Source organism: Salvelinus namaycush, chromosome 23 (assembly GCF_016432855.1).
Source record: "Salvelinus namaycush isolate Seneca chromosome 23, SaNama_1.0, whole genome shotgun sequence".
NCBI lineage: Eukaryota > Metazoa > Chordata > Actinopteri > Salmoniformes > Salmonidae > Salvelinus > Salvelinus namaycush.
Genome location: NC_052329.1, coordinates 34239907 through 34263333, shown reverse-complemented (window position 1 = coordinate 34263333; position 23427 = coordinate 34239907). Strand labels below are relative to the sequence as shown.

Here is a 23427-nt window from a genome sequence, read left to right as displayed (position 1 = left end):
TATTGATGAGATTCCAAGCTTTGACGAATACGATAAAGGTTAACTATTATTTTAGAGGTACCTCTATTCCCATGGCATTGGTGAGAGAGTGGCGATCAGAGCAAGGGGGAGAGAGCGAGTCGAGTGGAAGGATCGCAGTTAGCCTACTTAGGTCTCGATATTTGCAATGCTGTGTGCGCTATTGTTTTACACCCCTCTAGATATGAGCTAGCCAGTAATAATCATCCCACTGACGAGGCCTGCGACTCACTGCATCAGAAGTTTAGGACTGAAACCGCGTAGGAAGAAAAGGAAAAGGGGTAGCTTCGGGCCGGGAGAGCCGAAGACCACATCGCCGGCTTCCGGGGATTCAGGGCAGCATCGAGAAACAGCGGACGGCGGTCTTCGGAAGGGCGAGCATCAATACATAATTTGGATAAACAACCACTACTGTAGTGGAACCCTAAACATGTCAAGAAAGGTCCACAGAACCGAAGTATGTGCCGACTGCAGTGCACCAGGTACAATACAAACGGAAACAATGTGTTTTAATCTTTGAGATGGACTAGCTGGCTACATTTTAAGTGGGACGGTGGAGGCCTGTGCCCGCTGTCAATAGTACAAGAACACGGTGCAGGTTCCCAGGCAGTTAGTTAGTCAGGCCTTTAAACGGAGTAACATTTGCATTTTCAGTACGTGTTGATAAATTAAGTGACTAGAGGGTTACTTTGGTTTAGTTGCTTTGGTTTATTGGATGAATTTTAGTGTGGCAGATTTGTTTCGCCTGCTTGACTAGCTCGCTACCCAGCGCAACTAACGTTAGCCATGCAAGCAACGTCAGACGTTTGTTTGTATTTCTCTTAATAGCTAGCGAACGTTAGTTGTGTTAGCTACCAGCTAGACGTGGCGGTTAACTACTTACCTAGCTTGCTAACAAATGAGAGAGAGTGTCTGTCTTGTCTAACTTGAATAGCTTGCTATCACAGCCTTTTGTCAGTAAAGTTGGCTCTGTAGCTAGAACTGAGCTGGCCACACGGGCTAACTGGCTAGGTAGCTATTTCAATTTGAAGACGCCAGGCTAATTAGCTAGCTCGTTTGGCTTGTCTTCCTCTATAATACTTTTTTATAAATGTGACCAATTCCAAGTTGTAACGTGTAGATAGCTAGCCAGTTTGCTAACGTTAAGAGTCACGAAGATTAGCTGAACGTTGTTACTGAGATAGATAGCTAGTTAAATAATCATAAAAATGGTAGTTTAAGCTAGTTGGCTAGCTAGCAGCCTGCAACTACCCAATGCCAATGGGTTAGCAAACAGTGCGGCGTTGATAGTAGCACTAGTAGAGGATGTGAATAGTGACTGAGTGAGTGCCTGTATTCTGGACCCTTGCCCTGTTTAGACGGCTCCATATGTAGGCAAAAAAACAAACACTTTTAGCTTAATCCTCCTGCTCATAAAATCCTAAATTGTCTTGCAAATCATGAAGGCTACATTCTCCAACTCTGTTTTTCTGCAACATTATTGTGCCCCCACAACTCTGATGGGATGCCAACCTTGGCATCCTGGCCGGCATAGCCTTGGCCTTGCACATTTAGCCCCACCTGCCTCAATGTTTTGGAGAGGAGGAGAGTTTGGGATGGGGGTTGGTTGGGGTGGGTTGCATTGCAGCTGCACTCTCCCTCACAGCTGCTCTCCCTTCAGGAATGTGATTCTGCTCTGTGAGCCTCTTCTGCACCATCCCAGCTGATTTATGACACTCCTGACCATCACTCCTCTGCAGTTACCTGCGTTAGCCTGGCCTGCCTTTCTTACTTGCAGTCTACTGTCAGCTTTCTTGCTGCCCCAGCGAGCTGCTGACCACGCCACTAGTGTGTGACTCCTTGCAACACTACACAGTGGAATTGCTACGGAACTCCTAAACAATCTCCATATTGTGGAAGAAGTCATATAGCCACTATAGGCTATTTGTTACTGCCAGTATGCTCATAAGGCCTTTTTGTTTTTCTGTCATATGATTAGAGTTTTATGGATTGTGATGGGCACCACAGCATGTGGTAGAATGCTAGACTGAACAGGGGGCTACAGCCTTCAGTTGTGTTGACTGTAGATATAGTGGTAAAAGAGACTAGAGTGGCCCCATGCGCTGTGTGTGTGTGTGTGTACTCTAGGTCAGTGTCTGTGTGAGTGCATGCGTATGAAATCACATTAGGCGCTGCACACACTAAGTGGAAATGGAGAGGAAGAGCAATGGGGCTGTTCTGTGAAGCTTGGATTATGTCAAGATTTAACTTTTAGTGTCAATGAATGGAATCTATACTGATGAAGAGCCCTGTGTCTCTTCACATTTGGTTTAGCCCTCTGCTTTGTCCTGCTCTGCCATGGGTACAAACCCAACAATGAATTGCTGCTTTTCATAGATTATAATATTTGAAAACAGTAGGCATGCTTTGTTGAGTATTGCCAATAGCTATTTGTTTCAAGATTGTCCCTCAAGAACAGATCTCTCTCTGCATGTATTTGCTCTGCCCCAGCACAATCTCTTAGGCTCTTAGGCCTACCAATTGAGAGAGAAAAAAGAATGTGCCATCTAGTTCCTCGGACAGAATGGGTTGTTTGAACCTCTTACACAGTTAGCTTAGCTTAATTGTAGCAGGATCCTGAGGGTGTAGGCTAACCTTGCCCCAGCCAGACTTATTGACTAGACTTTGTGGCCCATGGTTCTCTTTGTGCCCATTGAACTCTGGACTTGTCTAGTATGATGATCTCATTACCACCTAAAGGCACAATTGGGTGGTACTGGATTTTCAAAGGTCAGACTTGTATTTAGGCTATACAGTATGACGCTAATAATAATGGCTTTTTGTTGCGTTTTGTTGATTTATGGTCCCGAAAACTCCTTTTTAAGTGTCATTGTAAACTCCACGTCAGGCAAACTGTCAGCCTATTTGTCACTCTCACAGTAGGCTATTTGATTATTTTAAATGTATGCAGTAAACAATAATGTCAAATATTAGGCCTAACTTTATTACCAGTAAAACAAAGCTATAGGCCTAATGATGAACCTGAGATGGCCACGTAGCCAGTCAGAGGTGGGTCTTTGCTAAATAGCCTAAGTTGTACACATCCCACCCCTCTCCGTCCTCTCTCTCACTTTATATCTTTCTCTCTTTCTCTGTGTTTTCAGATCCGGGCTGGACCAGCATCAACAGGGGCGTTCTGATCTGTGACGAGTGCTGCTCTGTGCACCGCAGCCTGGGACGCCACATCTCCATCGTCAAGCACCTGCGGCACAGCGGCTGGCCCCCTGCACTGCTGCAGGTACCTGGGAAGGGACAAGATAGGGGTCTGGGCTGGAGGGGTACTGGGCACTGGGGATCATTACTGATGGGTGTACACGTAGCCTAGTAACTCAGTATTTGGCAAGTGGCTAAATGACAAGGAAACCAATTCAACCAATGTATTAGGCCTATACCTGTTTATTACAGATTTATAACATGTATATCCATAAACTAATGATTAACACTTAATAAACTACATGGGTATTGCCAGGACCTCACGATATTTAGATTCTATATGTATTGTGATTCGATAATATGATTTTATTGAGAATTGATGTTCCAAACATATTGCTCACTATATGTCTGCTGCAGAGAGACGAGCGAGCATGGAAATAAAAGCGCTGAAAACATGTTGGCCCATTATTTAAAAAGAAGATGGCGATCAAGCTATAGGATGAAAAATACTGGCGTTTTGGCGCAGGCACAGCCGACCTAAAGCTACCTAGAAAAACAATTAAATACATTTATTGTCCAAAATAATATTGCGATATGTAACTATCGATTTAAATTTTTTCCCCCTTTTTTTCTCCCCGAACACTAATATAAAGTAAGAGTGTTACCTAGCTGCTGGACAGATAAGATTTGAGAATACTTTTGTTAGGAACTGGCTTTTAAAAAATTGTAGACAGGATGGAAATGAGTGGGGAGGTAGATGCAGAGAGTGGCGCAGGGGTTGGGATTCGCACCCACGCTTGGTGGTGTATAGGTGCTGCTGGCGGTGGCGTTACCCACTAGACCAGCCTCAGGCACAGGAAGAGGCTTTGATTAGCTCTAAGAGGACGTTCCAAGCACACATTAGATCATTTCATGTAAGCGCTGTGTTGTTGTGTGTCTCACCAGTGTGTGTGTTTTAGATGGTGCAGACCCTGGCCAGTAATGGGGCTAACTCGATTTGGGAGCACTCCCTGCTTGACCCAGCGCAGGTGCAGAGCGGCCGCAGGAAACCTAACCCACAGGACAAAGTCCAGTAAGTTTATTTTGTTTCACAACATATTTCACAAAACGTCAGATGGGAACCAATTCTCATTTACAATGATGACCTGGGTGGGAACATTCCTGCTTACCTATAGTCTCTGTTTGTGGAACTCTCCCCCACCAAGAGATTTATTTTCACTTGGTCAATTGTTATAGTCTGATCAGGCTAATAAGCTTATGTGTTAGATGCAGCTCAGCCTTGGGTCATTAGCTAGTATCAGACTGTTATGGGATCAGAGAGGATTTGCCCCTCGGCGTCTCCTGCTGCAATGATTCATACAAAGAGCTGATGTCTTACCCAGCTTGTCCCTACTCTCTGTCTCTCTGTGTGTGTGTGTGTGTGTCCCCGCTCGCGCATGTGTGCGAACAGCCCCACCAAGTCCGAGTTCATCCGCGCCAAGTACCAGATGCTATCCTTCGTCCACAAGCTGCCGTGCCGCGATGACGACGGTGTTACCACCAAGGACCTCAGTAAGGTGAGGCCCCGCCCCCTCAGGTCAGGGGTCAGAGGGTGACGTCCTTCACAGGCTGGGCAATGCCTGGTGGGCCGGGCTGCCTCCACTGAGGCTCTACACACACAGAGCCTGCCTTTCTTCTTCTCTCCCCTGTAGGCAGGAAGCACCTTAATGACACCACAGGAATAACTATTGGAAGTTTCTGTGTGGACCTATTAAACACCACTAATGAGGGGATTCACAGGGTCTCTCTCTCTCTTTCTGTCTCAGCAACTGCACTCCAGTGTGAGGACGGGGAGTCTGGAGACATGTCTACGGCTGCTGTCCCTGGGAGCACAGGCCAACTTCTTCCACCCGGTGAGACCCATACCACCCCCTGTTATTGCAAATTACCCACTTTCTCACCACTCACCCTCCCACCCCCTGTTATTGCAAATTACCCACTTTCTCACCACTCACCCTCCCACCCCCTGTTATTGCAAATTACCCACTTTCTCACCACTCACCCTCCCACCCCCTGTTATTGCAAATTACCCACTTTCTCACCACTCACCCTGCCACCCACCGTTACTGCAAGTTACCCACTTTCTCACCACTCACAACCTCAACTGTAGAGTATCAGTCCAATCGGTCTATGCTGTGTCCATGCTCCCTTAAATCCCTATTTGAAGTAATGAGATGTGTGTGTGTGTGGTTGTCCTCTCAGGAGAAGGGCACCACTCCACTCCACGTGGCAGCCAAGGCAGGCCAGGTTCTGCAGGCAGAGCTGCTGGTCGTGTACGGAGCCGACCCCGGAGCCCTGGACATCAACGGACGCACACCCATGGACTACGCCAGGTAGGCTACACCAGGGGTCTATTCATTAGTGTACACTGTAACAAAAACGTTTTGCAACGGAAAACAAGGGTTTCTCATTAGACAAGTTCAGGTAGTCCCTTTCTGTTTTGGCCATGTTTGCTTTTGTTACTTGTGAATACACCCCTGGCTCACTCTTTTTGAACATAGCACACACACAGTTTTGTGTGTGACTCTATCAAGGTAGTCTGTGTTTTTTTTGTTGCTGCTGTATTGTCAGTAAGCTTTTTTCATATGTACAGTTATAGGCTCTGATTGTTGTACTGTGTGTGTGTGTGTGTGTGGTGTGTGTGTGTGTGTGTGGCAGGCAAGCGGGCCAGGTGGAGCTGGCAGAGCGGCTGGTGGAGTGTCAGTACGAGCTCACAGACAGGCTGGCCTTCTACCTGTGTGGCCGACGCCCTGGTAGGTGACCTTTTACCCCTGCCAAGGATCTTACAGAGGGCTCAGAGTTGAAGCGATAATCAGCAATCAAGTCGTTGAGATCTCGCTTGGTGGGTGTATCCTTCAAACAGTTAGTATGACGGCAGTTTTGTTGTTAGCCAATGTCAAAGCTTGCTAACAAGAGCTGCCCTCCCTACATTTGAATAACATTGGGCCATTTTTCACTTATGGTCACCAAGTCCCTGTGTGTCTCTTTGTGTCTCCTCCTTCCATTGAACATGACTGGTTAGTGGTTCCTAGGTCGCTGATTATCGCTCCAAGTATGGACCCACTGTTAGCCCTAACTAGTAAGGCATCTTTCACCCAATGACTGTTTTACACAATACAATTGTTTCACTCTATTGTACTCTGTCCTGTAGATCACAAGAATGGGCATTATATCATTCCTCAGATGGCTGACAGGTAAGTGTCAAAGGGTCATGTGTTCAGGGTTAACAGGATGGGTGGGAGGAGTATATTTATAAATCTGCACGGTGGTTGATATTTATCATACATGGGGGTGGTTTTTCAGACACAGATTTAAGGCTAATCCTGGACTAAAAAGTGTTTTCAAATGAGATACTCTACGGGGCATTATTGTCTTTGACATGATATTCTGGCAATGCCTTTGATTTTCTGGAATCGACAATGAAGTGTTAGGAATACCTTGTAATATTCTGGCACAAGTGAAGTGGCTAGATGTATTGCAGTGTTTTAACCAGTAGGTTGTGCCCTGCCGTTAGTCTGTACTGCTAGATAGGAGAGGAAGGTCCCTGTTACACTAATGAAACTGACTGCATGTCTGTCTGCTGAGCTACAAGACTTCTACAACACTGTTCTTACTGTACAATACTCTGTACTATACTGTACCGTACTCTTGTGAGCAGTGGAGAACTAGTGGGCGGTATTCACAAAGTGTCTGAGTAGCTGATCTAGGATCAGTATTACCTTAGATAATAATTCATACGATTATATAGACCGAGGGGGACCTGATCCTAGCTCAACACTCCTACTCTGAGGCGCTTTGTGAATATGGGCCCTCTCTTTTGCTTTCTGCCCGTCTCTTGTCTCGCTCACTCGTTTTCTGTTCTCTCCATCTGCGCTGCGCTTGTGGAGGCAGAGCTCGCCCTAAGTGTCCGACACAGAGGTATCTCTCGCTTTTCTCTTTCTCCCTCACTCCCTCAACACCCCCCCCCCCCCCTTCCTCTTTTATCCCATGGGCTCGTCATCTTCTTGCTGGTGTCAGGAAAGGAGGGAGGAATTGCTGTACTATTCTGTCTACCTTTTTATATGGTAGTATTACCTTTTATGATGTCTTGATTCAATAAACAGTGATGAGAGCCCTTTGCTTTTAAATAGGAGGCTGGTATTTTATCCCATTATCAGGTTGGCTACTGTATCTCGACCACCAGTACTCATTGTATATAATACAAGTACTTAGGCCTATCGTTTTGCATGTTGTCAAACCAAAATGGAAGGAGGTACAGGTAACTGCCAAAATAAAGGAAACACCAACATAAAGTGTCTTAATAGGGCATTGTTTTCATGCTCATCTAACCATTTTGGCCACTCATGCTCTGTGGATGGGGGCGTTGTCATCCCATGGGGGCATAGCCATGGTAGCCAAAATAATGGCCTGCCCTGCATTTTCATACCTGACCCTAAGCATGATGGGATGTTAATTGGTTAATTAACCCATGAACCACATCTGTATGGAAGCACCTGCTTTCAATATACTTCTCTCATTTACTCAAGTGTTTCCATTATTTTGGCCATGGCCTTTGCCTCATGACCTGACACCCCTGCTGTCTCACTTCTCCCACCGCCCTGAGAACCCCCCCCCCCCCCCCCCCCCCCCCGTTCCATCTTTTCCACCTCACCTTTCTCTCCTCACCCTTCTCTCTGTTCGTGTCTGTGGTTGTTTCATTGTGACATTGTGTCTGTTTGTGTCTGCGTAGCCTGGACCTCTCAGAACTGGCCAAGGCAGCTAAGAAGAAGCTGCAAGCGGTGAGTAGTGCTGGGTTGTCAAAGGGTTGGGGTCATGGGTTAGAGTTAAGGCTGTATCTATCTGGTAAACTTCCTGGGTTGTGTTCATTTGGACAGAAGGGAACACATTTTGAAATGTTTGGAAATGGAAAACAAGTCAAGGTATCCCTCCCATTTTCAGTCTGTTTTCTTCCATTTGGTGCCTAATGAACACGACCCAGAGCACAAGCTAATCTGATAATAAACTGAAGCAGTGATACATGTCTGTATCAGTGACTCTAATTGTCTATGACAGAGGAGTATGACTTTCTCCATTGTCTGTGTATGGTATAATCGATTCTCCTTTGGCCCAGGCAGCAAAAGGGGCGAGCTCTTTAGTGTAGTGCTACTGTTTGTGTTGACAGTATTGCTGTTCATGATTGTCCTGCAGTTTGCTCTATTATTCTAAGCGTGTGTTGTGTATATTCTTCCCTCGCTGGTGTTTGTTCTTTTGGTGTGCATTGCTTATGTTTGTCTTGGTCTTGTGTACACTGTCTGCATCACTGTGTGTGTGTGTGTGACAGCTGAACAATCGATTGTTTGAGGAGCTTGCCATGGATGTGTATGACGAAGTGGACCGCAGGGAGAACGATGCAGGTGAGACTCCTCCTCTCCTGTGTAACCCATCCACTGCTTCTCCCTCTCCTCCATCTCTCTCTAGACCTCTCCATCCTGTGCCCTTTTCTGTCTTTGCCTTTTTGAGTCATGCAATCTGTTTGGGCCACTCTGGGTCCACGTCCCGTTCCCTATATAGTGTGCTACATTTCACCAAGCCCTGGTAAAAAGTAGTGCCCTATAAAGGGAATAGGGTGCCATGTGGGACGTAGACCTAGTGTTGGCTATTCCCCTGGAGAAGGAGTCACTGTTTAGAAAGGAAACATAAAAAAAAACGCATCAATAAAGTCTGTTAAAGGGCACTGGGTGAGGTCTAAAATTAGAGGGGGAGACAGAGTGGGAAAGAAGGAGGGAGAGAGAAAGACGGGGAGAGAGAGAGGGAGGCAATTTAGAGAGAAGGAGAGAGCGAGTTGGTGAGGAAGTGCCTCAGGAATTCTGGAGTCACTCTTTCGCTCTCCTCCCTCGCTCTCTCTCAGAAGGAGGAGCAGTCACAGACTGCATTGTCTGACATACTCCGCAGGTAAGCAGGATGGGGTAGAGGCAGAGAGCTGGACACACACAAGCGCACACACACACAGCTCAAGGTATACCAGGACATTTTTAGGAGGAGAGAATGTGTAAGTCTGTAACTGTTCTGTGGTCTGTTCCAGTGGAGCTGTGCACCGTGTTTATGTGTGGGCGGCAGGCAGGGTGTGTTGCTGTGTGTGTTCCAGCTGAAATTACTTTGTTTCTCTCTCACTCATTCATCGATGGATAATGTATCTCTCTTTCTTTCTCTCCTTCCTCCCCGTTTCCCAGTGTGGCTGACGACTCAGAACCACAGTACTCTGGTGACGGAGCGCAGTGCGGTGCCCTTCCTGCCTGTCAACCCCGAATACTCAGCCACACGCAACCAGGTAACCACTACTACTATCTCTCTCTCACACACACACACACACACAACAAATTAATAAACATTTGACTGCCAGCAAATGCTTGAATATCTTAGTTCCTATGCGTATTTCTCCTTCTCCAACTGCTGTATAAGCTTAGTGATACCAGCAGGCTGAAGGCGATGTTAATCACAGTGACACAGGCAGGCAGTAGAAGGGACTATCGGGAAATCCTCCTAGAACACGACAGATTTTAAAATGGGAACAAAAGGGGAGAACAGAAGGGCAGACGAAGAAAGAGAACGTCTGGGCTGAAATGGAGAGGGAGAGAGCGAGGGATGAAATTCTATTAATAGTTTTGTGGCTGCACTGGGATGTCTGAGCTTCTGCACTGGCCAGTGGGATATAGAGACAGCGAGAGAGAGAGATTTTCCAGCTGTGGAGGAGGGTGAGGGGAAATTAAAGGGGTTGTGTGTGACTGTGTCCTCATTCAGTTGGCTAGCTTGTTAGTGTAAACATAGGCCTTAACACGTCAGTACCCTCACCACAGTGAGATCCCCAGCTAGGATTGGATTGAATAGCGTTGGAGCCAGCTGACTGGTCAGTAGTAGTGTGTTTTGTTTCATGCCAGAGCGACTGAGGAGACTGAGAGAACACACACACAGAGGCTGAGGAGAATGGATTGTGATGACGGTGTGCTCACGGTTGGACCGTGTTTAGAATTGAAACCACATGGATACAAAGCCTGCATTTTTTTTTGGTCCCTTTATGCAAACACAAGCATGCAAATTGCTAGGTGCAATGTTTAGTGTGTGTGCCTCTCTTACTAAGATCAACTGTAGCCCCCATGACTGTGCTTTTCCACACCACATGACCAGTGACCACAGGACTGCAATACCAGAGACTGGATCCAATTTAGTGTTTGCTTCAATAATACACCAAAAATGTCTGACCTCGTTTTGCTCCTGTAGACATAGGTCTGTGTCGGTGGGTTGTTGAATGTGTCCCATGCCTGTCTTTGTCTTTCAGGGTAGACAGAAGTTGGCCCGTTTTAACGCTCGTGAGTTCGCAACGCTGATCATCGACATCCTGAGTGACGCCAAGAGGAGACAACAAGGGAAAGGCCTTAGCAGCCCTACCGGTGAGAGAGGGGAGAGGAGGACCGAGGACGAGAGGACAGGGAAGGGGAGCAGAGGGGAGAGGAGAGGGCAGGGACTGAGCCAGTTCAAACGCGATCTTTATGAATTAAATATGCTCTGGATATGAATGTATTTTAGCACGCACTTCAGTCAATCCATCCATTGCGATGTATGAGTGAAACGGAGAAGCTACTGAGATATATTTTAAATGGCGGGGTCGGGGTTGCCTGGTTGTCATCGCTAGTTGAGCTGTAGTTTTCCAGATATGTCTGTGGCTCAATCTCAGTACGTCTTTCTGCGATTCCTCACATCCTATCTCCTCCTGAGCCAGGGCCTATGTTGTTGCTCTGATCCAACCCTGTAGACTCTAGTCTGGACCTGGGGGCCGACGACGACCAGCATGACTACGACAGCGTAGCGTCGGACGAGGACACGGACAGCGAGCTGACCACTCAGAACAACAACAACGCACAGCGCAACAACCGGGCCAAGGTGAGGAGAGAAGGGCACAGAAGGACGGCAGGGTTGTGTTCATTAGGCATCAAACGGAAGCAAACGGGGATCTACCTGAATTTGTCCAATGGGAAACGTTTTGCACCGGTTTGCACTAATGAATACACCCCCAGGGCTGTGTTCACTAGGCATCAAGCAGCCTGAAACATAGTGAAAGGGGGGAGTTACTATTCGGAACTGGCCTAATAAGAAGCGCTTGTTTTCTTTTTCCATTGCAAACCGTTGTGCTATGTTTTTCTCTACAGGCCAACATTAGAGTACCAGAGAACAGCCTAAGTATTCCCCTTAAGACTAGTAAATAGATGGATAAAATGTGTACTGAGAGACATGGAGGAGGGAAGGGATGGAGCTAAGTGACCAGGAAGTGGTGCTATGGTCCCTGCTTGGAGTTATTAGAGGCACTTCAGACATATCAAGCATCTCAGAATAGAAGTGCTGATCTAGGACCAGGTCCCCCCCCCTGTCCATCTAATCATATTCATTGTGATCTAAAAGGCAAAAATGTTCTTCTTAGCTTCTTCTAGTGATTGCAGTATTATCCCTAGCAGCCAGCAGTGTCTTGCTCCCCGCCTGTCCCAGCATGCCTTGCGGGAGTGGCAGTGCTGCTACTGCTGCCACATACTTCCACAGTGACATCACAGCTATTCTGGTTCTCCAATCAGAGGAGCATTGTTCCACGAGCAGGGGAGGAGAGGGAGTGCAAGAGGAGGGGAGAGGGCAGGGGAGAGGAGAGGGGGGTGAAAACCCTGTTAAAGCAGGCACCCACAGTCACAGGACGTGGTGGAAAAGCTGCTGTAAAATGAGAATTTAAGGTCCACTTTGTGACAAAGCTCTGTTCTGGTCTCATACAGACAGAAGCTCTGTGCTTCTCAGATATGGCTGAGCTGTGAATGGACGCGGAGTCCATTCAAAGTCATTTCCAGTTGAAAATAAATGTCTCAAATATGGTTTGTGTTGAATGTGAAAAGGTAGTTATTTTAAGCTGTGCTCAGACTTCTCCATTTACTGCTAAGAGGGATGATGAAATCTAGTGCAGCTTATTGCACAGACAATAACCCACATAAACGACTCCCGAATACTTGTGTGTGTATTTTTAGATTGTTTTAATTATATTTCTGTGTGTGTGTGTCCCCTCAGAGCATGGACTCGTCGGACCTGTCGGACGGGCCCATCACTCTGCAGGAGTACCTGGAGGTTAAGAAGGCCCTGGCCTCCTCCGAGGCTAAAGTCCAGCAGCTGATGAAGGTCAACAACAACCTGAGTGAAGAGCTGCGCCGGCTGCAGAAAGAGGTAGGGAGACGAGATAAAAATGGAGGGAGGATGGCAGGGAGAGGAGGGAGGGAGTTATGGATAGAGTGATGGAGGGAAGCATGCATAATGGAAAGACGGGTGGAATTTCAATATGTCTAAAAGTTTGTGTTATGCACCAAGATGTGCTTTTCTAATTATAGTGGAAGATGTATATCTTCTGCCTCAGTATATTAGTGTGTTGTCACTATCAGTGTTGGTCTACTCTGTTCCCAGAGCTGTCCTTATACTGTAGTAAGCAAATTGTGCAGCTCAGAACAGTGTCTGTCAGTGTTGGTGTAAGCACTGCAGTTTGTTCTTCACTGTGTCAAATATCAGGTTTCGTTCCCATCGGTTACACCATATTTAGTAACTTTGTTTCCGTTCCGTATCTCCATGGTGGTGTTGTTCTGTTCTCATAAATGCCTGAGCTATTGTCCCATGTCTATCATCACTCATGTCTAACACAAGGAGAAATACCAGCCCCTGCACACACACTTGGAAAATGCACAGCAGTTCTCTTCCAGTGTTGATAGTTTGACAGGTACATACAGGTAAAACGGTGTGGGCTAGAGCAGCCCCGCCGTACACCTCAATAAACAATGCATGTGTAGTTCTCTTATTTTCCAAGATACGAAAGATCAACCCCCAGTACTGCCAATATGTATGTTTATTTAGTTAAGAGAACCCAGCATGTAGTTATACTCACTAGATTGACATGCAAGCCAGTTTAAGCCCTTATATCCCCCCATCAGTATAGACTCCCTATAAACTGTTAGTCTTACCTCCATCCATATCTAGTATGTGGTTAGCTAAATGAAGCTCCCTGTACAGTACTTGTGTATGTGGATGCGTGTCCGTGTGACCTTTGAAACATTCAGGTGACCCTCCCCCCGTCCCCACCTCTCCCCGTAGATCTCGCGGATGCAGACGGAGAACAGTGCGTTGCGGGGGGGCCAGGTCGGAGGAGGAGGGGGAGCTGGCGGTTTGGGAGGCGGGGGAGGAGGCAGCCCGGCACATTGGCCAGGGGGGGTGCGAGGCGGGGGAGGTAGGGGAGGGGACCACTCCAGCCTAGCTGTGTCCTCGGCTGTGCCTGCCCACCGGAGGGACAGACAGGCTTTCTCTATGTACGAGCCGGGGGCCGCCACCCCCAAACCCCACTCCCACTCCCCGGGCCTGGACTCCCTGACGGGCCGCCTGCAGCCTCTGCACCCCAGTGTAAGTGTGAGCAACGCGCTACGGCCCCCAGGTGGCCGTGGTCATGGTGATATACACCACCTGCCCTCTCTGTCTCTACTGCTGCCTTCCTCCTCTACTGCTGTCTGGCATGTATACACCGCTCACCAGTGGAGCGCTCTTCCACTTTAACCCCTAACCTTTGACCCCCAGCCTCTACCACTGGCGCTATGCTTTTTGGGCCAGATGCTGCACGCACGCACCCGCCCCAAATACATACACGCATACGTACACACACACTGCCTAGCCCCTTTACTGAGCCTTCGGCACTGTAGCAAATCACTCTTCGCCTCCATTCACTTCACATGAGTTTCTCTGAGGCTTCTTTGAGTGTAGAAGGTCATGTTGTTAAGCTAAGCTGGCAGGTAGCTTTCCCGCCATTGATGAGTGAAGATGTCCTGACCTTAGACACTCCCCAATCATAGCTTTCCCATTCCCTACCTCTAGTGTGTGCAGCACAAGCATGGGGTGTTAGTGGTTTGACCTGCCCTGTTAGCCATACGCACTTCAAAATGGATCCTTCAAGGCTATGTGTCAGTCAGTCACTGACCCACTCGGTCACAGTGGAACTAAGAGGGCAGGCAGACCTATACGAATGTCAGCAGTGCTTGGATCACCTGTTGGGTGTGTTGACAAACAGTGGAAATGAACAGAAAATGGCGGTCGATCTTCTGTGGTCAAAGGCGATAGGACGGCCACCAGCTGCGCACGGCCGCCGTTCTTGTTAGTATGTCGGCGCTCTAAGCTAATGCACTACTTACGCACACACGCACTCACTCAGCCCTGCTTCCAGCCACGCTGACTGGTATGGAACGTGCATAGGAAGCCAGGAGGTAAAGTCAGTCTCTCAATCTGTCCTGTCTGTCTTTTATTGTGCTCATTGTTGCATCCAACCTTTACGTTCCATTGTCAATGCGGGTGATGCAAATTCACAATGCATACAATGCCTTCGGAAAGTATTCAGGCCCCTTGACCTTTTCCACATTTTCTAACATTACAGCCTTATTCTAAAATGGATTACATGTTTAAAAAATCCTTAGTAATCTGCACACACTACACCATAATGACAAAAGGAAAAATGTTTTTTAGAAATGTTTGCAAATTTATTAAACTTTAATAACTGATCACATTTACGTAAGTATTCAGACCTTTGCTATGAGACTTGGAATTGAGCTCAGGTGCATCTTGTTTCCATTGATCATCCTTGAGCTGTTTCTACAACTTGATTGTAGTCCACCTGTGGTAAATTCAATTGATTGGACATGATTTGGAAAGGCACACACCTGTCTATATAAGTCCCACAGTTGACAGTGCATGTCAGAGCAAAAACCAAGCCATGAGGTCGAAGGAATTGTTCGTGGGGTTCAGAGACAGGATTGTGTTGAGGCGCAGGTCTGGGGAAGGGTACCAAAAAATTGCTGCAGCATTTACATTTACATTTAAGTCATTTAGCAGACGCTCTTATCCAGAGCGACTTACAAGTACATACATTCATACTTTTTTTGTACTGGCCCCCCGTGGGAATCGAACCCACAACCCTGGCGTTGCAAGCGCCATGCTCTACCAACTGAGCCACACGGGGTGTGGCTCTTCCTAAAGCTGGCCGCCCGGCCAAACTGAGCAATCGGGGGAGAATGGCTTTAGTCAGGGAGGAGACCAAGAACCCAATGGTCACTCGGACAGAGCTCTAGAGTTCCTCTGGGGAGATGGGATAATCTTCCAGAAGGACAACCATCTCTGCAGCACTCCACCAATCAGGCCTTTATGATAGAGTGGCCCGACGGAAGCCACTCCTCAGTAAAAGGCACATGATAGCCCACTTGGAGTTTGCCAAAAGGCACATAAAGACTCTCAGACCATGAGAAACAAGATTCTCTGGTCAGATGAAACCAAGATTTAACTATTTGGCCTTAATGCCAAGCGTCACGTCTGGAGGAAACCTGGCACCCATCCCTACGGTGAAGCATGCTGTGGGGGTGTGTTTCAGCGGCAGGGACTGGGAGACTAGTTAGGATGGAGGCAAATATGAACAGAGTAAAGTACAGAGAGATCCATGATGAAAACCTGCTCCAGAGCGCTCAGGACCTCAGACTGGAGCGAAGGTTCACCTTCCAACCTGTCAACAACCCTAAGCACATAGACAACACAGGAGTGGCTTCGGGACAAGTCTCTGAATGTCCTTGAGTGGCCCAGCCAGAGCCCGGACTTGAACCCGATCGAAACATCTCTGGAGAGACCTGGAAATAGCTGTGCAGCGGGGAACCTGACATCCAAGGTTCCCATCCAACCTGACAGTGCTTTAGAGGATCTGCAGAGAAGAATGGGAGAAACTCCCCAAATACAGGTGTGCCAAGTTTGTAGCGTCATACCCAAGAAGACTTGAGTCTAATTGCTGCCAAAGGTGCTTCAACAAAGTACTGAGTACAGGGTCTGAATACTTAAGTAAATGTGATATCAGTTTTTTATTTAAAACGTTTTTGCAAAAATGTGTAGATTGAGGCAAATATACATATTTTTTGAATCAATTTTAGAATACATAACCAAACAATGTGGTTTGTTTGGTTATTAAAGTCAAGGGTTCTGAATAATTTCCAAAGGCACTGTATTTCAGTTTGGTTTATCTGTGCATTTTTCCATGTCTCTCTTTAGTTTGTATTTTGTAGGGCATTAGCAAATGCACAATTTCTTCTTGTGTAGTTTGTAAATCTTTTTTTTAATAGACCCTAGAGTTCTATATGCTAGAATATATCTAGATAAGTTGTTTACAATGTTATTCTTCTGTGTACACTACCGTTCAAAACTTTGGGGTCACTTAGAAATGTCCTTGTTTTCCACGAAAACATACATGAAATGAGTTGCAAAATGAATAGGAAATATAGTCAAGATGTTGACAAGGTTATAAATGATTTTTGATTTAAATAATAATTGTGTCCTTCAAACTTTGCTTTCGTCAAAGAATCTTCCATTTGCAGCAATTACAGCCTTGCAGACCTTTGGCATTCTAGTTGTCAGTTTGTTGAGGTAATCTGAATCACCCCATGCTTCCTGAAGCACCTCCCACAAGTTGGATTGGCTTGATGGGCACTTCTTACGTACCATACGGTCAAGCTGCTAACACATTAACTCAACAGGGTTGAGATCCGGTGACTGTGCTGGCCACTCCATTATACACAGAATACCAGCTCACTGCTTCTTCCCCAAATAGTTCTTGCATAGTTTGGAGCTGTGCTTTGGGTCATTGCCCTGTTGTAGGAGGAATTTGGCTCCAATTAAGTGCCGTCCACAGGGTATGGCATGGCGTTGCAAAATGGAGTGATGGCCTTCATTCTTCAAGATCCCTTTTACCCTGTACAAATCTCCCACTTCACCACCACCAAAGCACCCCCAGATCATCACATTGCCTCCACCATGCTTGACACACGGCATCAAGCACTTCTCCAGCATCTTTTCATTTTTTCTGTGTCTTACGAATGTTCTTCCAAACACCTCAAACTTAGATTCGTATGTCCAAAACACTTTTTTACAATCTTCCTCTGTCCAGTGTCTGTGTTCTTTTGCCCATCTTAATCTTTTCTTTTTATTGGCCATTCTGAGATGGCTTTTTCTTTGCAACTCTGCCTAGAAGGCCAGCATCCCGGAGTCGCCTCTTCACTGTTGACGTAGAGACTGGTGTTTTGTGGGTACTATTTAATGAAGCTGCCAGTTGAGGACTTGTGAGGCGTCTGTTTCTCAAACTAGACACTCTAATGTACTTGTCCTCTTGCTCAGTTGTGCATCGGGGCCTCCCACTCTTTCTATTCTGGTTAGAGCTAATTTGTGCTGTTCTTTGAAGGGAGTAGTAGAGTGTTGTACGAGATCTTCAGTTTCTTGGCAATTTCTCGCATGGAATAGCCTTCATTTCTCAGAACAAGAATAGCCTGACGAGTTTCAGAAGAAAGTTAATTGTTTCTGCCCATTTTGAGCCTATAATCAAACCCACAAATGCTGATGCTCCCGATACTAAGCTAGTCTAAAGAAGGTCCGTTTTTTATTGCTTCTTTAATCAGCACAACAGTTTTCAGCTGTGCTAACATAATTGCAAAAGGGTATTCTAATGATCAATTAGCCGTTTAAAATGATAAACTTGGATTAGCTTACATAACGTGCCATTGGAACACAGGAGTGATGGTTGCTGATAATGGGCCTCTGTATGCCTATGTAGATATTCCGTTAAATCAGCTGTTTCCAGCTCCAATAGTCATTTACAACATTAACAATGTCTACACTCTATTTCTGATCAATTTGATGTTATTTTAATGGACAAAAAAAATTGCTTTTCTTTTGAACGGTAGTGTATGTCTCGCATTGTTGCTAATAAGACATTTATAAGTACTTATTAAGATGACATGGCGATACTGTATATCATTAATTTAAAAGTAAAAAAATGGATGTACTAATTGCAGATTGCCCCTTTTAAGTTGTGCAGTTTGAATCCCTTCATAGATATTGGACCACACAGTGGTAAAACCCAGTGCTCTGTTGAAAACCACAGATGACGATGACTTCATTGTATGGACATTATTTGTGTATCATACAGCATATGCCAGCATACAAATATTCACGTAGATGTTCAGTCTTCATCTAGTTAGGTCTCCACTAGGGAACAGTGAGTCCAAGAGTGGCCTACTGGCCATACTGTCTGGGAAAACTCGCAGCATAGGCCCGTATGTCAGTGAGCCTGTATCTAAAAAGTGTCTATAACCGCGCTGACTGTATGGGCCTGCATAAAGTGTCTCAGAGTAGGAGTGCTGATCTAAGATCAGGGACCCCTCCTATTTAGATCAGCACTTCTAGTCTGAGATGTTTTATGAGTACGGGCCCCGGCTACTGGAGGTCCTCTATTGTGAAAGTGGCTAGAGAGGAGACGTGATGTGAGGCAAGCTAATGGAAGTTAACCGGCTCCTCTGTTTCTGTGTATGTCTGACCGTATGTTTGTGTGTCTGGTAATGTTAATGATATACTCCTGTGTGTGAGTTTGTCTGGGATAGTGGCTCACTAACTAATTGGCAGGGCTTAGCTCAAGACACACATTTTCTTTGAATTCCAGTCAACTTGGGCTGTACTCCATCACTAACTACATTTTCAGTATAAGCCTGTCCTGGAGAAAGTTTCTCTGCAGTTTGGCTGTTAAATTTAAGGTATTTGACAAAAATAATCAAATTTGACCTTGACATATAGGATAGTATCTCCGTGCACAAAGCTGAGCTGACTCTGCTCAAGCATGTATATCACATCCCAGTGTCTGTTTGGAATCTTCCTACAAAAATAAAAGAAAACATTCTGTCAGGCAGTGTTCCTTCTGCGGTTCCTCTGTTGCTTCTCATCCTCCTCTGAGTTCCTGTTCTGTCCCACCTCCAGGTGAGGAAGGGGGGTCCTGGCGGTCCAACACCCTATGGAGGGTCGCACCTCTCTGGCTCCATGGAGATGGGGAGATACATGGTAAGACTGGCTGACTGTCGCCCTCCTTTACAGTTGGTCAACTCATCTGTGACTTCCAGGCTACTTCGCGACCAACCCCAGACCAGCTGACACATTCAGTGGCGTCATATGAATGCTGACAGACAGTTTTTATAGACCAATGTGAGCTGATGCATTGCCGAGGGCTGTATATTGTGGCTTAGTGGAAATGTTTGTGTGAATGGCTTGCTTTTGGTTGGTTAATAAAGGCCTTACCATACACTCACTGATGTTAGAATCACTACGGCTACCTTTTTGACGCTGATAAGGTGTTCTGTTTGTGCACAGGGCCCTAAAGGAGAGAAGCACGGCAGTGGCACTGATAGTGACTATGACAACACTCACATGTATGAGCTGTCGCTAAGGTAAGGCTGGGGGTGGGAGGGGTGGTCGGGATATCTGGAGCAGATTGCTGCCCAGTGACCGGGTCATTCTGGAGTCTCTCCCAACGTGTAGGAGGGGCAGACAGGCCGGGCTCTAGGGTGTACCTAGACATCTAGCAGACTGTTTGTCTTTCTCAAGGACGTATTTACTGTGGTTATTACTTCAGAGAGGCTTATGTGTGAATTGCAGGCTAATGTAGAGATTGTACTGTGTGTGTGTTTCCTAAAGTAGGGGGCGCAGCAGTGAAGAGGAAGGCCGGGGGGATTCGGAGGAGTGGGGTGGGGGTGAAGGGGGTGAGCCGGACCCTACCCTGCCCTGCACCGAAGACGTCATCCTCAAGACGGAGCAGGTGACCAAAAACATCCAGGAGCTTCTGAGGGCCGCACAAGAGTTCAAACACGACAGGTAGGGCCCCGACTACGAGACTCACTCCATCACACAGTCGGGGGAGGCTTACGTCTGTGGTGGTAACAATAGTTTGGCTTTAGTTGTATCCGGTGGTAACGAGAGGTTGTCTTGTGTTCCCCAGTTTTGTTCCATGCTCCGAGAAGATCCACTCTGCTGTCACTGAAATGGCCTCTCTCTTTCCCAAGGTAAGGTTTTGCTCTCTCTTTCTAGATTCGGTATGGTGTGAAGCTGACACCGCCAGTTATCATGACAACAACAAAGAAGTTGCTTCAAACAACTTTTGGTGCATGCGTAATAGAACAGCAGAATATATACTGCACGTTTTTTGGGACCAAATACAGATTCTAGCTTTAAGCAGTAAGTGTTGTCGCCTCTGTGTCTAACTGTGGCCCCTACCCCTCTCTCTCCGTCTCCCGTCAGCGGCCTGCCCTAGACGCTGTGCACTGCTCCCTGCGCCTCCTGGCATCCAGCGCCTCCCGCCTCCAGGTGGAGTGTCGCAAGGCGGCTCCCTCGGACCCATCAGCGCCCGCCGTCGACTACCAGCTGCTCACCCAGCAGGTCATCCAGTGCGCCTATGACATCGCCAAGGCCGCCAAGCAGCTGGTCACCATCACCACCCGCGAGAAGAAACAGTGACTGGGGTAGAGAGGGGACGGACAGGGGAGTGGCAAGGGGAGCTGCTAGACTGACAGAGGGAGGGGAGAGGGATGGAGGTAGCCTCGATTTCCAAGCTTCCTAGTCAAGTGATGAACGTGACTTGGAAGGTTGGCATCGCAAGGGAGAGAGAAATACCAGCCAACGGGAGAAGCTATATTGGTTGCAGACTGAAAAGAAGATCTCTGAGGATGAAATGAGAGGAATTGAAGGTAGGGAATGAAGAGCGGGGGAAGACCAGGTGGTTATATTATATGACAATAGAACGAAGCTGAGAAATGACTCAGCTCTCACTACTATACCTGAGTGGACTGGGAGAGAGCAGTTCTGCGGAGGAGGGGACTCTGAAGAGAAGTGTGGACCATTGAGACAGTAATCACATGTGGGGGATGGGCACAGCACAACAGCGGCTCAGCTCTCATCATCTCACTATGATCTCACTCCGTTGTTCCTTTAGGGGGGGTAGGCTGGGACCGAGGTAGGCTGGGCCCGGGGTTGGGGCCAGTCAGTGTGGCCTACAAGGGGGCCAGGCCTTGGAAGAGAGACACACACTGCTCTACCCCTCTGTCTCTCAGACACTGCCTCCTCTGTAGTTCCAGGCTCTGCTAAGGAGGGCCCTTGCTACTCCCTCAGACCCCCTGGTACACTACAGCATGTCTTGGCATCGTGGACAAACGACTAGGTGATGTTTTATTATTTTCATGTATTTTTTCTCCATTTTTTTATGCCAATCCGTTGGCCTGTACCTCTGGGGACAAGAATTACTGACTTAAGAAAAGAAACACTTACACTGGAATAATTGTGATTTATTATTATTATGCCCATTTGTTTTGTATTATTATTATTATTATTATGGTCATGATTTACATTATCATGTATGTTTGCTTATTTTAATGTCGTCTCATGTATGATGGTTCCTGTTCAGAGGACCAGGGAGAGCTGTGAGAATACTCACTCGCCTTCTGTCTGACTGGGACTGGACACATGCGCGCGCACACACACACACTAACTTGTGAAATGGTCCTCAAACACTCCTGGAGCAGTCCAATTCCTCCCGGGTGACATTTCAGTCATTTTTTTCTTCTGCCTGTCATGTTCTAATATGTCAGTAGCCATGGGGTTGAACAGATGCCAAAGGGGTAGGGAAGGGGTATAATCTGCTATCAGTAGAAAACGCCTTGGAAGCGGCATGATATATATTACTGCAGCCATTGGCTGCTTCAGTCGCTAGACAAAGCTCATCTCAATGGCACTACAGTGGGATCCATACAAAGTTCGCTCTTCAACATATGCCAACTCGAAGCAGACTAGCTAGATAGGGAACAAATGTTTTGTGACAACTACAAACTGCACTTGCTGTAGGTTTGTGGGGGCACTGGGGAAAGTGTCCCTGTTTTTATACTGTGCTAAACAAGTTAACGGTCACACTTAGCTAAGTGACACTGACCATAGCACTCCACGTATTTAGTTTGAGTTCTTAGCTTCAAGGACTTCAGTGATCGTCTGTCAGATGGATCTGGGTCGTGTTAATTAGGAACTAAACGGATGGAAATGAACTGAAGCAGGGAGGGACTACTTGGACCCACACACACATGGCTTGTGTGATCCTGGACACCTGGAAGCTCTTCCATGTCAGCTTGACCCATGTTCACTTATCCACAGGGTCCCGTCGTTTCACTATCCGCCTGACTGTGCTCTCATGTGATCGATAATTGACGAACCTGTAGGGGATGAGATCCTTTATCTTTTCCCAGTCAAATCATGTCCAAAAGATTGTCATATGTAACGTTCCAATCATGATTGCCTTTGCACATCTGCTAGACTGGCTTAATACGTAGTGATGTTGTAGCTGTTTGGGTTCCCTCAGTTGATTATTTATCGCCATCTCTCACACACACACACACTGGGCCAGTATAAAATACTTCCCCATTACAATGTCCTCCTTTTACCTCTCAGACAACCTGTTATAGAATAGAGGCTTATATATTAACATATTTTCATCCTATTTTTTTTAAGCTATATGTTCGTATTGTGCTTGGGAGGTCAGATCTATTTACCCATGGTGGGTTCCAGGTCTGAGGGGTAAGTGAATAGGATCTGAAGTCTGCCACTGGTTAGAACTAAACTCATCTCAAGTCTGAGGGGAAAGGGCTGTTGCACAATGCTACGCCTTTCCCCCTTCTTAATGGACACTTTAGTATAGGGTCCCTTTTTAGTGGGAATGTTAGACGCACACATGCATCCCGCATGCCATGCACAGCGAACACACACTCATGTTGTTCGGACAGTGGCACTGTGCCCCGTACTGTTTTCTGTGTATCATACACCTCTTCACCTGGGAGATCAGTGATGGGAGAATATCTTTTAACACAGGCAAAAACTGTAAAAAGTACAACATTTTAAGAAAGGTCAATTGTAATGGATCTCATGCTGTACATTTCTAATAAACTAAAAAACAAGTGAATTGTCCTAAACGTATGTTTTTTGTTTAGTTCGAGATGCTTGAAACCTACAGTACCAGTCAAAAGTTGACACACCTACTCATTCAAGGCTTTTTATTTTTTACTATTTTCTACATTGTAGAATAATAGTGAAGACATCAAAACCATGAAATAACACATATGGAATCATGTAGTAACCAAAAAAAGTGTTAAACAAATCAAAATATCTTAGATTCTTCAAAGTAGCCACCCTTTGCCTTGATGACAGCTTTGCACAATCTTGGCATTTTTAATCCGCTTCATGAGGTAGTCACCTGGAATGCATTTCAATTAACAG

General features: G+C 46.5%; 1 protein-coding gene across 1 annotated transcript; it reads left to right on the top strand.

Moving 5' to 3' along the window:
* The first annotated feature begins 110 nt into the window (after window positions 1–110).
* Window positions 111–23135, top strand: LOC120018343 (ARF GTPase-activating protein GIT1-like). Its single transcript, XM_038961485.1, has 20 exons — window positions 111–500; window positions 3162–3295; window positions 4170–4282; window positions 4661–4766; window positions 5016–5102; window positions 5452–5582; window positions 5908–6002; window positions 6401–6443; window positions 7141–7167; window positions 7979–8027; window positions 8570–8642; window positions 9459–9556; window positions 10562–10673; window positions 11036–11163; window positions 12322–12474; window positions 19105–19185; window positions 19492–19568; window positions 19819–19992; window positions 20117–20180; window positions 20416–23135. Exons 1-20 carry the CDS (start codon window positions 449–451, stop codon window positions 20629–20631), a joined length of 2013 nt encoding a protein of 670 aa, XP_038817413.1. The 5' UTR covers window positions 111–448; the 3' UTR covers window positions 20632–23135.
* Window positions 23136–23427: the final 292 nt, after the last annotated feature.